This window comes from Salvia miltiorrhiza, chromosome 5, assembly GCF_028751815.1.
Source record: "Salvia miltiorrhiza cultivar Shanhuang (shh) chromosome 5, IMPLAD_Smil_shh, whole genome shotgun sequence".
NCBI classification, from domain to species: Eukaryota; Viridiplantae; Streptophyta; class Magnoliopsida; order Lamiales; family Lamiaceae; genus Salvia; species Salvia miltiorrhiza.
The window spans coordinates 11,570,861-11,583,314 of record NC_080391.1 but is presented as its reverse complement, the minus strand read 5'-3'; the positions used below and the strand labels follow the sequence as shown (position 1 = coordinate 11,583,314).

Sequence of the window (12,454 nt, the reverse complement as noted above, 5' to 3'; positions counted from 1 at the left end):
CGGCGGCATCGCCGCCTTTACCTACCGACGGCGGATGTTCGCCGCCGTTAATGTCGTTGCCGACGAACCGTTTAACGGCGGGAGCTTGCCGCCGTTATCGCCGCCGGTAACACTTTTTACCGGCGGCCGTCTTTTGTTACCGACGGCATTTCGCCGTCGGTAATCAACGATTTTTTTGTAGTGTATATTATAGGCATGCATGAGACAAACCACCCAATAACTCAACAATGATAGATAGGTAGCATTTATCAATCTCCATACAATGCCAGAAATCATATAGGTGGACCTAGTAGCTAGATGCCGAAGTGAAAGATTAAAACGTGAGCGAGAATTCAATGAGGGTCCAACTCGATCGTGATAGAAGTTTATTTAATAAAGTGTTGCGATTAGTTTTGGTTGCTCAACAAACGTAATCAAACTATCCCATGTTTGGATGCATGTGAAACTGATTAATTTTATTTATCATTGACAATGACTTCAGCTTTCACCAGCTAAAGGTGGGTACTTGCATGTGTTACATTAATTAATTATACAATAAGTTTGGAGATTATTTTCTTTTTTAATTTTAAACAGCGAGCGGTAATGGAGGTTGACTACACCTTGTGGAATTTCATGTCTTAGGACGCACCTCTCTCATTTTTCAGATCTAGACATCAGAAAAATGAGAGAGGTGATCTAGACATCAAAATGTCACCAAAGGGCCACTAATTCTCGGATTCAAATCCCACTACTCTTCCTCCCCAATTCCCCCAACTCAAACAAAAGATCTAGAGCCTTGATGAAACAATAAAATTGGACCCTTTATATTATACCACACAAGAAGAAATAGTAGTTTACCATTGAAGTTTCTTGAAAAATAACAAGTTTTCTAAATTTTTTAATGTCGATTATTCTATTGCAAAAATGACGATTTTGATTGTAAAATCAAAACTAATTAAAGTATAGTAATTTATAAATTTAAAACACACACACATATATATATATAGGGGATGACTAAAATAAAAATACTTCATAAAATGTAAAATATAAATAATTTTCAGCCCTTAGAATATCAAGATCTACGGTTGATTCGTAACCCTGTTGGATGAATTCGTGGTCCTGAATCGAATCCCAAATGTAGCAAAATTTTATTTTTCACAATTCGTAACCTTGTTGGATGAATTCATACGTATTCTACATACAATTCGTACACTGAAAAACGTTTTTATTTTTATTTTAAGAAGTGTTTTCACGATAACCCTTCCCTATATATATATATATATATATATATATATATATATATATATATATATATATATATATAGGGTGTGGTTCTAGAGAGAACTACATTATTTGTGAGAACAGGAGAACCATCAAATCTAATGCATTCACTGTAAAAATTAATGCATTCGCTGTTAAAATTAATGCACTCAAAAAAATAAAAAAAAATGCTCCCTTAAGGATTCGAACCCAGGATCTGCATTCATCCAACAAGATGATGCATCCACCGTAGATCTTGATGATCGAATAGCTGAAAATGGTTCTCCGTTCTTTTTTTATTTATGGTTCTTTCTTGAACCTCTCCCTATATATATATATATATATATATATATATATATATATATATATATATAGGGGAGAGCTAGAATAAAAACACTCTTAAGTGTATAAAATATAAAATATAAATTATTTTTAGCCCTTAGATCATCAAGATCTACGGTTGATTCGTAACCCTGTTGGATGAATTCGTGATCCTGAGTTCGAATCCCAAAGGTAACAAAAATTTATTTTTCGCAATTCGTAACTCTATTGGATAAATTCATACGTGTTCTACATAAAATTCGTACATTAAGAAATGTTTATATTTTATACACTTAAGAGTGTTTTTATTCTAGCCGACCCTTATATATATATATTCGTACCTTTATACAGTTTATTCATGCGTGTTATACATAAAATTCATGCATTTTTACTGGTTCGTAATTCTTAAAATAAGGGTGGTTTATTGAATAACTGCTCCCTATATATATATATATATATATATATATATATATATATATATATATTAGAAATAACTTTTAAAATAAAAACTACAAACTAGCAAAAATTTATTAATTTTATATAGAACACGTATGAATTAACTGTATAAAGGTATGAATTGCGAAAAATAATTTTTTTGCTACCTATGGAATTCGAACTCAGGACCATAAATTCATCCAACAAGGTGATGAATCAACCGTAGATCTTGATGATCTAAGGGCTGAAAATGGTTCCTATTTTATACAATAAAATGTATTTTTATTATAGTCCTCCCCTATATATATATATATATATATATATATATATATATATACTCCATCCGTCCCACAAATCTTAAGTCAATTCTTTTCGGCACGGGAATTAAGAAAATACTTCATCCGTCCGCCAAAAGTATGTCACAATTACTATATTTGGCGTCTGCAAAAAGTATTTCACTTTTCTTTTAAAGTCATGGTCCCACCATCCACCTTTATATTTTATCCTTACAAACACTTTTTATTTACAAAAAACTCACCTCAAATTCAATCTCAACCACACATCTCATAAAGTGGTGGGACCCTTTCTCCACTACATCAACATCATCACTAATTTTATTAAATCTCGTGCCCAGCCAAAGTGCCATACTTTTAGCGGACGGAGGGTGTAGTATTTAGTGTGTTAAGTGTGGTAGGTGAAAAAGTGAAAAGATGAATAGAGGGGAATTTTTTTGCCATATAAGGAAATGACTCAAGATTCACGACGGCCGAAAAAGGAAAGTGACTCAAGATTCGTGGGACGGAGGGAGTATATATTACAAAATTCAAATTATATAATTAAGAAGATTTACTATTGAAATTTCTTGAAAAAATAACAAGTTTTCTAAAAGATTTATTAATATTTTTGTATATTGCTCTCTTCATCCACCAAAAATAGTCCTAGAAAGAGATGGCACGAGTTTTAATGAAAATAGTTTAATTTATTGTAAATGGAGAAAGGGTCCCACTTAAAAGGTAGTGTTAATAATAATAATTAATTATATTGTGAGTGGAGAAATGGGCCCACCATGTGATAGAAAGTTTCCGAAAGTAGAAAGGGGTTAATTTTTGTGGACATCTCAAAATGACAAAAAAATATATATTTTTTGTGGACGGATGGAGTAATATTTATTTTTGTATATTAATATTTATTTTGTAATTAATATTCGAGTCTCTATTAGAATGATTAAATTTTATGGGTGGTTAGTTAGCACATGTTCCCTCTGTCCACGAAAGAACTTCATATCTTTCATTTCTGAGACGTCCACAAAAAAACTTCCTACATATTTTTGGACTATACTTTACCACTTATAATTACTTATACTTTTCACTTTTTCACAACTCCAAATATAAATTATTACACTTTTTCACCACTCCCAATACACTCAACAACTTTTTCTCCACTCTCAATACACTCAACAACCTTTTTCTTAAAACTCGTGCTACTCCCTCATAGGAAGTTCTTTCATAGACGGAGGAAGTATTACTATAGATCGAGTTTCATCGGGTTACACGGTAATATATGCTCCATCCCATTTTTAATTGAGTCGTTTAAGTGTTTTGCACAATTATTAAGAAAAAATAGGTTTACCTAAATTAACCTTATTTAATGTTATTTTTCATGTACAATAATTATGAAGAAGTTTAATTGGGAAAAGAAAAGAATAAGTACAAAAAGTAGTATAATAATTATTTGTTTATTTATATGAATTGGTCGCACTTGATTATAGTTATTCCTTCAATAATTGACGTGCAACAATGGGTACGAACATTTATCAACATGTCTATGTGAATTTTTTCTAATTTTTTATTTTTATTTTTGTGTATTAATATTTATTCTGTAATATTGGAGTCTTTATTAAAATGGATAAATTATATATGTGGGTAGTTAACGCATATTAATATACATTTTTGTGATGAGAACTAATAGTACATATTAAATTCAGATGTATGAGTTTGATATAAGATTATTTTGTTTACTATATGTGATGCTCGGGGACGAAGTGCGAAGTGCTTGCCAGTGCAAAAGAGGCACGGACAAGGAGCGGCTCCGATTAAGACTTCCAAGCAAAGGGGCACAGGGATGAACCGAAACACACTCGAACGAGAGGAATTTCGAGAATATACAGGTATGAGACTGCATATTCGATGAGAGATTAAATGATTTGATATGTGTTACTCTTATCAACAAGATGCATCTTCTTTTCCAGGAAGAAACTTTAAGGTTTAACATGATAGTGTCTTTTGTAAAACAAAATAGTGTTAATGTCATTTCAAGATAGTGTTAGTGTTAGTGTTATTTAATGCAGGTGTTAGTGTTATGGAGCACGGTGCTCCATGGAGCACACAAGAATTTGCGAATAATCAATTACTGAAATGGCTGATTAAAATGAACTCCCTTTGTCCCTCATAAATATGCATAATTGACCACGGCACAAGTTTTAGAAAAAAGTTGTTTGGAGCTTTTGTAGTGAAAAAATGGTCCCACGTTAAGGGTGTGTTTGCTTTTTATCCCTCTACATGGAGAGATAATATAATGAGGTATAAATTTAACACTTAAAATGGAGATCACATTTTTTATATCTTGTTTGGTTTGAAGGATAATATATTTATCCATTCATTATAAGGTGGTATAAAATTATACCACCATTTGTTAGGTATACAATTATTATTTTCCAAAGGGATAAGGGGTTGTCCGAAAAATTATACAAACTGCCCTAATTTTTTATACATCAAAGCAAATAAAATATAACGTGGTAAATGTAATTTATCCTCCCTTATAGCTTAAAGCAAACATATGGTATTGTTAAATAGATTGTGGATAAATGCTAAGTTACAATGGTAAAATTATGAAAATTACATATAGAATAATATCCAAAAATAAAATATACATAAATTTGAGGAAGGTATCGAAAACGAAATGTATGTATAGATATGAGAGCATCTGCAACGGGCTACTCGATGCCCCTTACTCGAGTAGCCTAATGCAGGACTTGCCTACTCGAGGGCTACTCGTTTGTTCGAGTATACACGAGAATCACCCATTTTCTCTTCTTTTTTCTTTTCTTTTTTCTTTTCTTTGAAATTGGATATTTTAATGTTAGTTTTAAATATGTTTTTTAGGATTTAAGTAATTTCTAATTTATGTCTTTAGGTTTTTTTTAATGTAATTTTTAGGATCTTTATTTTAATGCAATTTTAATTATTAGTAAACTATTTTATTTAAATTTTGAGCAATTAAAATTAAATGAAAAGCATAAAAATAAAAACTAAAAAAATCAAATAAGTTATCAAGTAATTCCAATGCGGCCTCCTTACTCAATGTGGTTCCCTTCTATCAAGTAAGCTATCAAGTAGGCACCAATATGGATGCTCTAAGGGACTGATGGCGCCGTACGTGGCGGCCGGTGCTATTGATGCACTCATGAGTCATGTCTAATAAAAATGATATTTAATTAGTGTCCATTAATTAATTAACCGGAAACCACCTCCATATTGTTTTCGTTGGGTTAAAGTTTGATGACTTAAATGCAGCAGATAGCGATCCTATTCAGCAATTTCGTCCGTATACTATATATACCCACCGCTCTTATTTCAGTTATACGTTAACTCTAAGTAGTGTACACCAATTGCAATCCATCAAAAAGCTAATCACATATATTACCGTATATTCTTTCTTAAGTATAAACAAAATGGAATACTTCCATTACCAATATATCCTCCTCGTCCCTCTCCTCGTCTACCTCTACCGCCTCGCCGACAGGAGAGGGAAGAAACCGCCCGAGCCCACCGACTGGCCGCTCATCGGGATGCTGCCGCGTGTCATCCTCAACTTCCACCGCGTCCACGACTACATAACCTCCGTCCTCACCGTCTGCGGCGGCACCTACATGTTTAGGGGGCCATGCTTCTTCAACATCGACATGCTCTTCACCTCCGATCCTGCTAACATCCACCACGTCTTCAGCCGAAACTTCTCCAACTATCCCAAGGGCCCCGAGTTCCGCAAGATCTTCGACATCTTGGGCGACGGAATCTTCGGCGCCGACTTCGAGCTCTGGGAGATTCACCGCAAGACCACGCTCGCGCAGCTCACGCATGCGGATTTCAACGCCCAGCTCGAGAGGGCCGTTTGGCACAAGGTGGAAACCGGCCTATTGCCGGTTCTGGATCATTTCTGCGCAGAGGGAAAGGATTTTGATTTGCAGGATGTTTTCCAGAGGTTCACTTTTGATAATATATGCAAGATCGTGTTGGATTACGACCCCTGCAGCTTGTGCCTTGATATGCCTGACCTTCCCTGCGAGAAGGCCTTCAGCGTGGCGGCGGAGCCCCTGCTGCACCGCCACGTCATCCCGCAGCGCATCTGGAAGCTTCTGAGGTGGCTCAACGTCGGCTCCGAGAGGAAGCTGCTCGAATGTTCTCGAGCTTTCTCCGAGTTCATCTACCCGCGCATCGTCACCGGGGAGGAACAGAAAAACGAGGCCTCTCTGCTCAGAGCTTTCGAAGATGTTTACAAACAGAAGAATATGAGTGGTAGGAGCCTGAGGGATTTCCTCAAGGACACGTCCTTGAATTTGATGTTTGCCGGGAGGGACACGACGAGCACGTGCCTGACGTGGCTCTTCTGGCTGGTGGCCCGACACCCTGCATCGGAAAGGAAGATTCTAGAAGAAGTGGAGGCGGAGCTGGGGAAGAAGAAGGAGTGGAGCGCGCAGGAGTCGCACAAGCTGGTGTACCTGCATGGAGCTCTGTGCGAGTCGCTGAGGCTGTTCCCGCCGGTGGCGCTGGAGCACAAAGCCCCCGTGCGATCGGATAATCTTCCGAGCGGGCATCACCTGCCCCGTGACGCGAAGCTCATAATATCGTTCTACTCGGTGGGGAGAATGGAGAGCGTGTGGGGGAAAGACTGCTTGGAGTTCAAGCCGGAGAGGTGGATTTCTGGGAGCGGGAAGATCAAACACGAGGCGTCGTACAAGTTCCCGGCGTTCAACGCGGGGCCCAGGACTTGCCTGGGGAAGGAGATGGCGTTCATACAGATGAAGATGGTGGCGGCTGCTATCATTTGTGATTACCAGGTGCAGCTAGTTGAGGGGCATCCTGTTTCTCCTCGTGACTCCGTCATACTGCAAGCCAAGCACGGCTTGAAGGTCAAGTTGTCCAGAAGAAATATTAACTAATTAGCCCAACTGTGTTAATAATGACGTTTATCCTGCATGTTTCTTGTTTAAGAAGTGTGACAGCCATGTTATTTAATGACGTTTGCATGTAAGTCACACCAACTCTTTCCCTTTCAGTGAATTAATACAACATTCACTTTCCATTTATAAGGATAAAAACAGCCATTCATATAAACATTCATCAGGTATTATTATTAGTTTTTTTCATGCAAAAAAGTTCAAATGAATAGTTATTTCCATACATAATTTCCATAAATTATAATTAAAATTAGGGATAATTACGCCAAAAACCATGAACTATACCTCAATTTCCAACTTTTCCATGATTTTTTTTTTTTTTTATCAAAAATTCCCTGAACTTTATGTGTTGAACAATTTTTCCATACTTTTTTCTCCAGTGAAGCTCCGGGCTGACTTGTCGCCTACGTGGTAATATCGAGCTGACGTGGCGTCTATTTGAACTAAAAATTGACACTTGGAAAAAAAAAATCATTCTATTTCTCTTCCCCCCTTTCCATGTCCGGCGAACACCACCGCCCCACCAGATCCGCCGCCCCCCTCTCTCCACCGCCCACCGCCTTCCCTCCTCTATGTCCGGCAAACTCCTCATCCATGTCAGAAATAGTTACACATGTATTCTCTTCATTTGCACAGTGGTGGTCAGGTCGTTGTCCAATCGAAGTGCAGAGGAGGCATAAGAAGGTGGGAGATCTGGAGCTCTGCGGCGATAGCCCTATGGTTGTGCAATCGCCGGACTTCGAGGAGAGGGGGTAGGGTTTACAGCAGGGCAGAGCAGAGCAGAGTAGAGCAGAGCAGAGTATAGAAGAGTAGAGCAGAGTAAAGTAGAGCAGAGTATAGAAGAGTAGAGCAGAGTAGAGCAAAGTAGAGCAAAGCAGAGCAGAATAGAGCATAGTAGAGCAGAGCAAAGCAGAATAGAGCATAGTGGAGCAGAGCAGAGCAGAATAGAGCATAGTAGAGTAGAGCAGAGCAAAATAGAGCGGCGTTGGCTCTTCGCCGATGGTCGTCCGACCGAGAGAGCGAGAAAGGAGGGAAGAGAGAGGGCGAAAGCAGATCCGGCGCCCCAACCTTAATTTCGTCTCCCTCGTTTCCCCCACCCCCAAACCCTAATTTCACCTCCTTCCACCCGCCGCCCACCCCCTCAGATCCACCCCTCTATCCAAAATTGAAGAGACATCAATTGTTGCGATAAGGTTAGCGTCCGGCGCCTCACGAGAACGGGCAATAGCAAACCAGCACCGCGCGAGGTCGCTGCTGCAAACCAGCATTCCGCTGCACTGCATCTCCGGCACTGATCCTCCGCCTTCGCCTCCACCGATTTCCTCCGCCTTCGCCTCTGTCAAAATTAGTGCTCAGAAAGGGGGGCTGATGTTAAACGACGTTGTTTACCTCCAATTAAACGACGTCGTTTCAATTCTCCGCCGGCGATGCCATATCATATATCCGGTCACTTAAAACATGCCATGTCAGCTATGAATTTGGGGATTCTTGAAAGTTATGGAAAAATTGTTCAACACATTAAGTTCAGGGAATTTTTGATAAAAAAAAAAAAAGTTCATGGAAAAGTTGAAAATTGGGGTATAGTTCATGATTTTTGACGTAATTAACCCTTAAAATTAAGTATTTTTATTCGAATTACCTCCGCCTTTCTCTCTTTTACATACAAAAAACACTCTCTTTCTCTTTTACTTCTCTGAAACTCTAATTTTTCCACCACGCCACGCCCACTCTAAAGTATCTCTCTTGCGCCCTCAAAAAAAAAATGTATCTCTCTTGCAATCTTTCTCCAAGAAGCCCTTTTCTTTATAATGGGACTAAGGGATATCAAACTCTATTGATCAGATCATCACACTCTGACTTGTGCATCGATCAGTTTTTACTTTTTTTTCCCTTGCTTCGTGAAATTTAATACTGCCTCCGTCCCATTAGTAGTGTCTCATTACTTTTGGGCACAGAGATTAAAAAGTGTGTAAAAAGTAGATAAAATGAATTGGTAGAAATTATTTAAATATTATGTATAAAAAGAAAATATATTGCCAAAAAGGAAATGAGACATTACTATTGGGACGACCCAAAAAGAAAAATGGGACACTACTATTGGGACGGAGGGAGTATTTTGTATTTTAGTTTAATTAATTTTATAATTAAACAAAGTATATCTAATTAGACTATTTAATTATTCTTATTTAATAATTAATCACTAAAATCATTTTTTATTATTAAGATATATTTCTTAATTTTTTTGATAAATTAACAATTAAACAAAGAAATTTATTCGAACCCAAAATCTTTAGCCTTAGAACATTAAACATACTACCGCTAAACCTAGGCCTGCTTATTTGAAAATCGGGTTTTAGTTATACCCGTAACCCGTCGGTTATCGGTAACCGATACCCGACATTTGGTTCAACAGTGCATTATTGGGTATGAGCATTGAGATTTTTTGGTAATTGGATATACCCGATAACCAATCGAGTATACCCTATAACCGATTAAATTAACTTAAAGATTATAAAATACTATAATTTTATTGATATAAATATATAATTTAGTATTTTTAGAGGTTTAATCATTTAACTTAATTTAATTATATTACTTGAATGTTATTAACTTATAAATTAACAATTAAGTTAACTTAAAAATAATAAAATATAGAACAATAAACCTATTAAGTAGTATTAAATATTTAATCAATTACTACAGATAATAAATTTATGTGACAACATCTCCATAGTACCGCCAACCTCCGCTCCATCATCGACATGCACCGTACGCCTCTCCAGTTGCTATCGCCGCCTCCTACCGCCACCCCTTAGCCAAAGTTAGCCAATTCTTTTAATTTATTTGTATCCTTGTTCTTTATATCAAATTTAAAGTTTATAATTAATTATAAATCATAAGAAATAAGAAGCAGATACAAAAAATATAGTTTCTTAAAGTTTTTGCATGTCACCAATAAAATTTAATGTTTCTACATGATAGACATGTGGCCGTGTGTGTTGTTATTTTGCTGAAAATTAGTTTATGAATTTCTTTATAAAATATTCCGTGTGTTGTTATTTTGCTGAAAATTAGTTTATGAATTTCTTTATAAAATATTTCTCATGTAAGATGATGATGATGATGATGATGATGATGATGATAATAATAATACGTAATAATAATAATAATAATAATAATAATAATAATAATAATAATAATAATAATAATAATAATAATAATAATAATAATAATAATAAGTCTGGTGGATAAATTGTTTGAAACTTTAACCCAAAATAGTGTGTTCAATTCCTATACTGGGCTCAATTTTGTTTACTAACGGTATTGCCTAAAAAAAGAAAAGGGTAATTTTAAACATAACCCCCAATTTTTTCACTATAGCCCCTTATTTTAAAAAATAATAAAAATAATTATAATTTTACTATTATATCCTTATAGATTTTAAAAAAGATTGCGTATACAATCTCAAATATTTATAACCCCTAAATAACTTTTCATAGCCAACTCAAAGAACATGTAAATCAACACCACTTCGTCTTCTTCTTTTCATTTCTTCATCAGCGATGTTTTGTTTCATCTTACCTTTGCTTCATTTTCTTCTTCCTGTACATATTCAATCTGAGCAAAACATCAAATCTGACAGTACAATGTCCTCAATAATTCCAAAAATCCCCTCCAGCTCCCTTGCTCGTTCGCTCTGACCAGGTCTTTCACCGATTTAGGGCTGAAGGATTTGGTGGAGAAAACGCCAGCTGTGGTAAACATGGACGGAGCCAGGGGGGGCTAGAGCCCCCTCCCAAATTTTGAGTTTTTTTTTTTTAAATATATAGATATATGTTTATACCTATTATAAAATAATTTTGTTTTATAAAAGAGTATTTGGTTATTATATTCTCTCATATATATACTTAATTTAAGGATAATTCTGTTATTTAAAACTATATAATCTATGAAATATTGTTTGTTATTATTACTATTATACTTGTCTTTTAATAAAAAATGCATAATATGTATGAAATGCTAAAAAAAATTATAATGTATTGAAACTAATTTGTAATATATAGAAAATATATAATCTATGAACATGTTGTTTGTTATTAGTATTATTATTATGCTTGCCTTTTAAAAAATATCTTAAATATACGGAATGTCCAAAAAAAATTTGTGATATATTGAAACTATATAATCTATGAAAATATATTTCGTTATTATTAGTATTATGCTCGTATTTTAGTAAAAAAATATCTTAAATATACAGAATGCCCAAAAAAAATTCTCCCCCAACTTAATTCCTGGCTCCGTCCCTGGTGGTAAAGAAGGGGGTTACCAAGGAGAAGGCGGAGAATATTGTGGCGAAGCTCAAGGAAATTGACGCCACTGTGGTTTTGGAATGACATATTTTTTCAGTGGGCCAATCGCTCAACTTGATTTCCCAGATGCTATAAACCCACATTAAAATGACGGCTAACCAACCTCTGCACTATTCATTAGTCGGCACCCACTTGTCAAAGCTTTCGTATTTATTTTACAATAATGTTGGTTGAACAAAATTTATTTAAATAAAATATAGTTAAATATTTTAAAAAATAAATTTATTTAAATTTTTTATTCAAATTAAAATAATTTAGTTAATTTTATTTTTTTCTTCACATTATAATTTTTTTTTTGTAAATTTTAATAACTTTTTTAATTTTTATTATTTTTAAAGCAAAAACTATAAAAAAAATAATTAAAATTAAAAAGTTGTTAAAAAATTACAAAAAAGTACAATGTGGAGAAAACTATAAAAGTAACTACATTATTTTAAAATTTGAAATTTTTAAATAAATCAATTTTTTAAAGTATTTAACCTTTTTTTGTCCGGACAAATTTTGTACAAATACCACTACTCTTATTTTATTACAACAATTTTTTACAATGCTTTAACAGAGTAATAATTAATGATCAATCTGAGTTTTTTTTGCGACGGTGGTATTAATATTAGGGGTGAGCAAAATACCTAAAATCCGAATATCCGATCTAAATTAAACTGAAATTTGAAATTGGGTTTGAATTTTTTAGATTTTCGAATCGGATCAGATTGAGTTTTAAGCAAATTTCAGATTTTCGGATGTATCGGATTGATAGTTTTAAAATTCGAAAAAATCTGAAATTCAAATTATATTTATATTATATATATATATATATATATATATATATATATTAGTACTTAAATAGTTAAAT

General features: G+C 34.8%; 1 protein-coding gene across 1 annotated transcript; it reads left to right on the top strand.

Moving 5' to 3' along the window:
• Positions 1-5,595: 5,595 nt before the first annotated feature.
• LOC130986028 (alkane hydroxylase MAH1-like) lies at positions 5,596-7,372 on the top strand. Its single transcript, XM_057909295.1, has one exon. The coding sequence runs from the start codon at positions 5,726-5,728 to the stop codon at positions 7,211-7,213; it is 1,488 nt and encodes a 495-aa protein (XP_057765278.1). The 5' UTR covers positions 5,596-5,725; the 3' UTR covers positions 7,214-7,372.
• Positions 7,373-12,454: the final 5,082 nt, after the last annotated feature.

What these genes read in the sequence shown, in the direction of transcription:
- LOC130986028 (XM_057909295.1), top strand. Translation starts at nt 5,726, where the DNA reads ATGGAATACTTCCATTACCAATATATCCTCCTCGTCCCTCTCCTCGTC.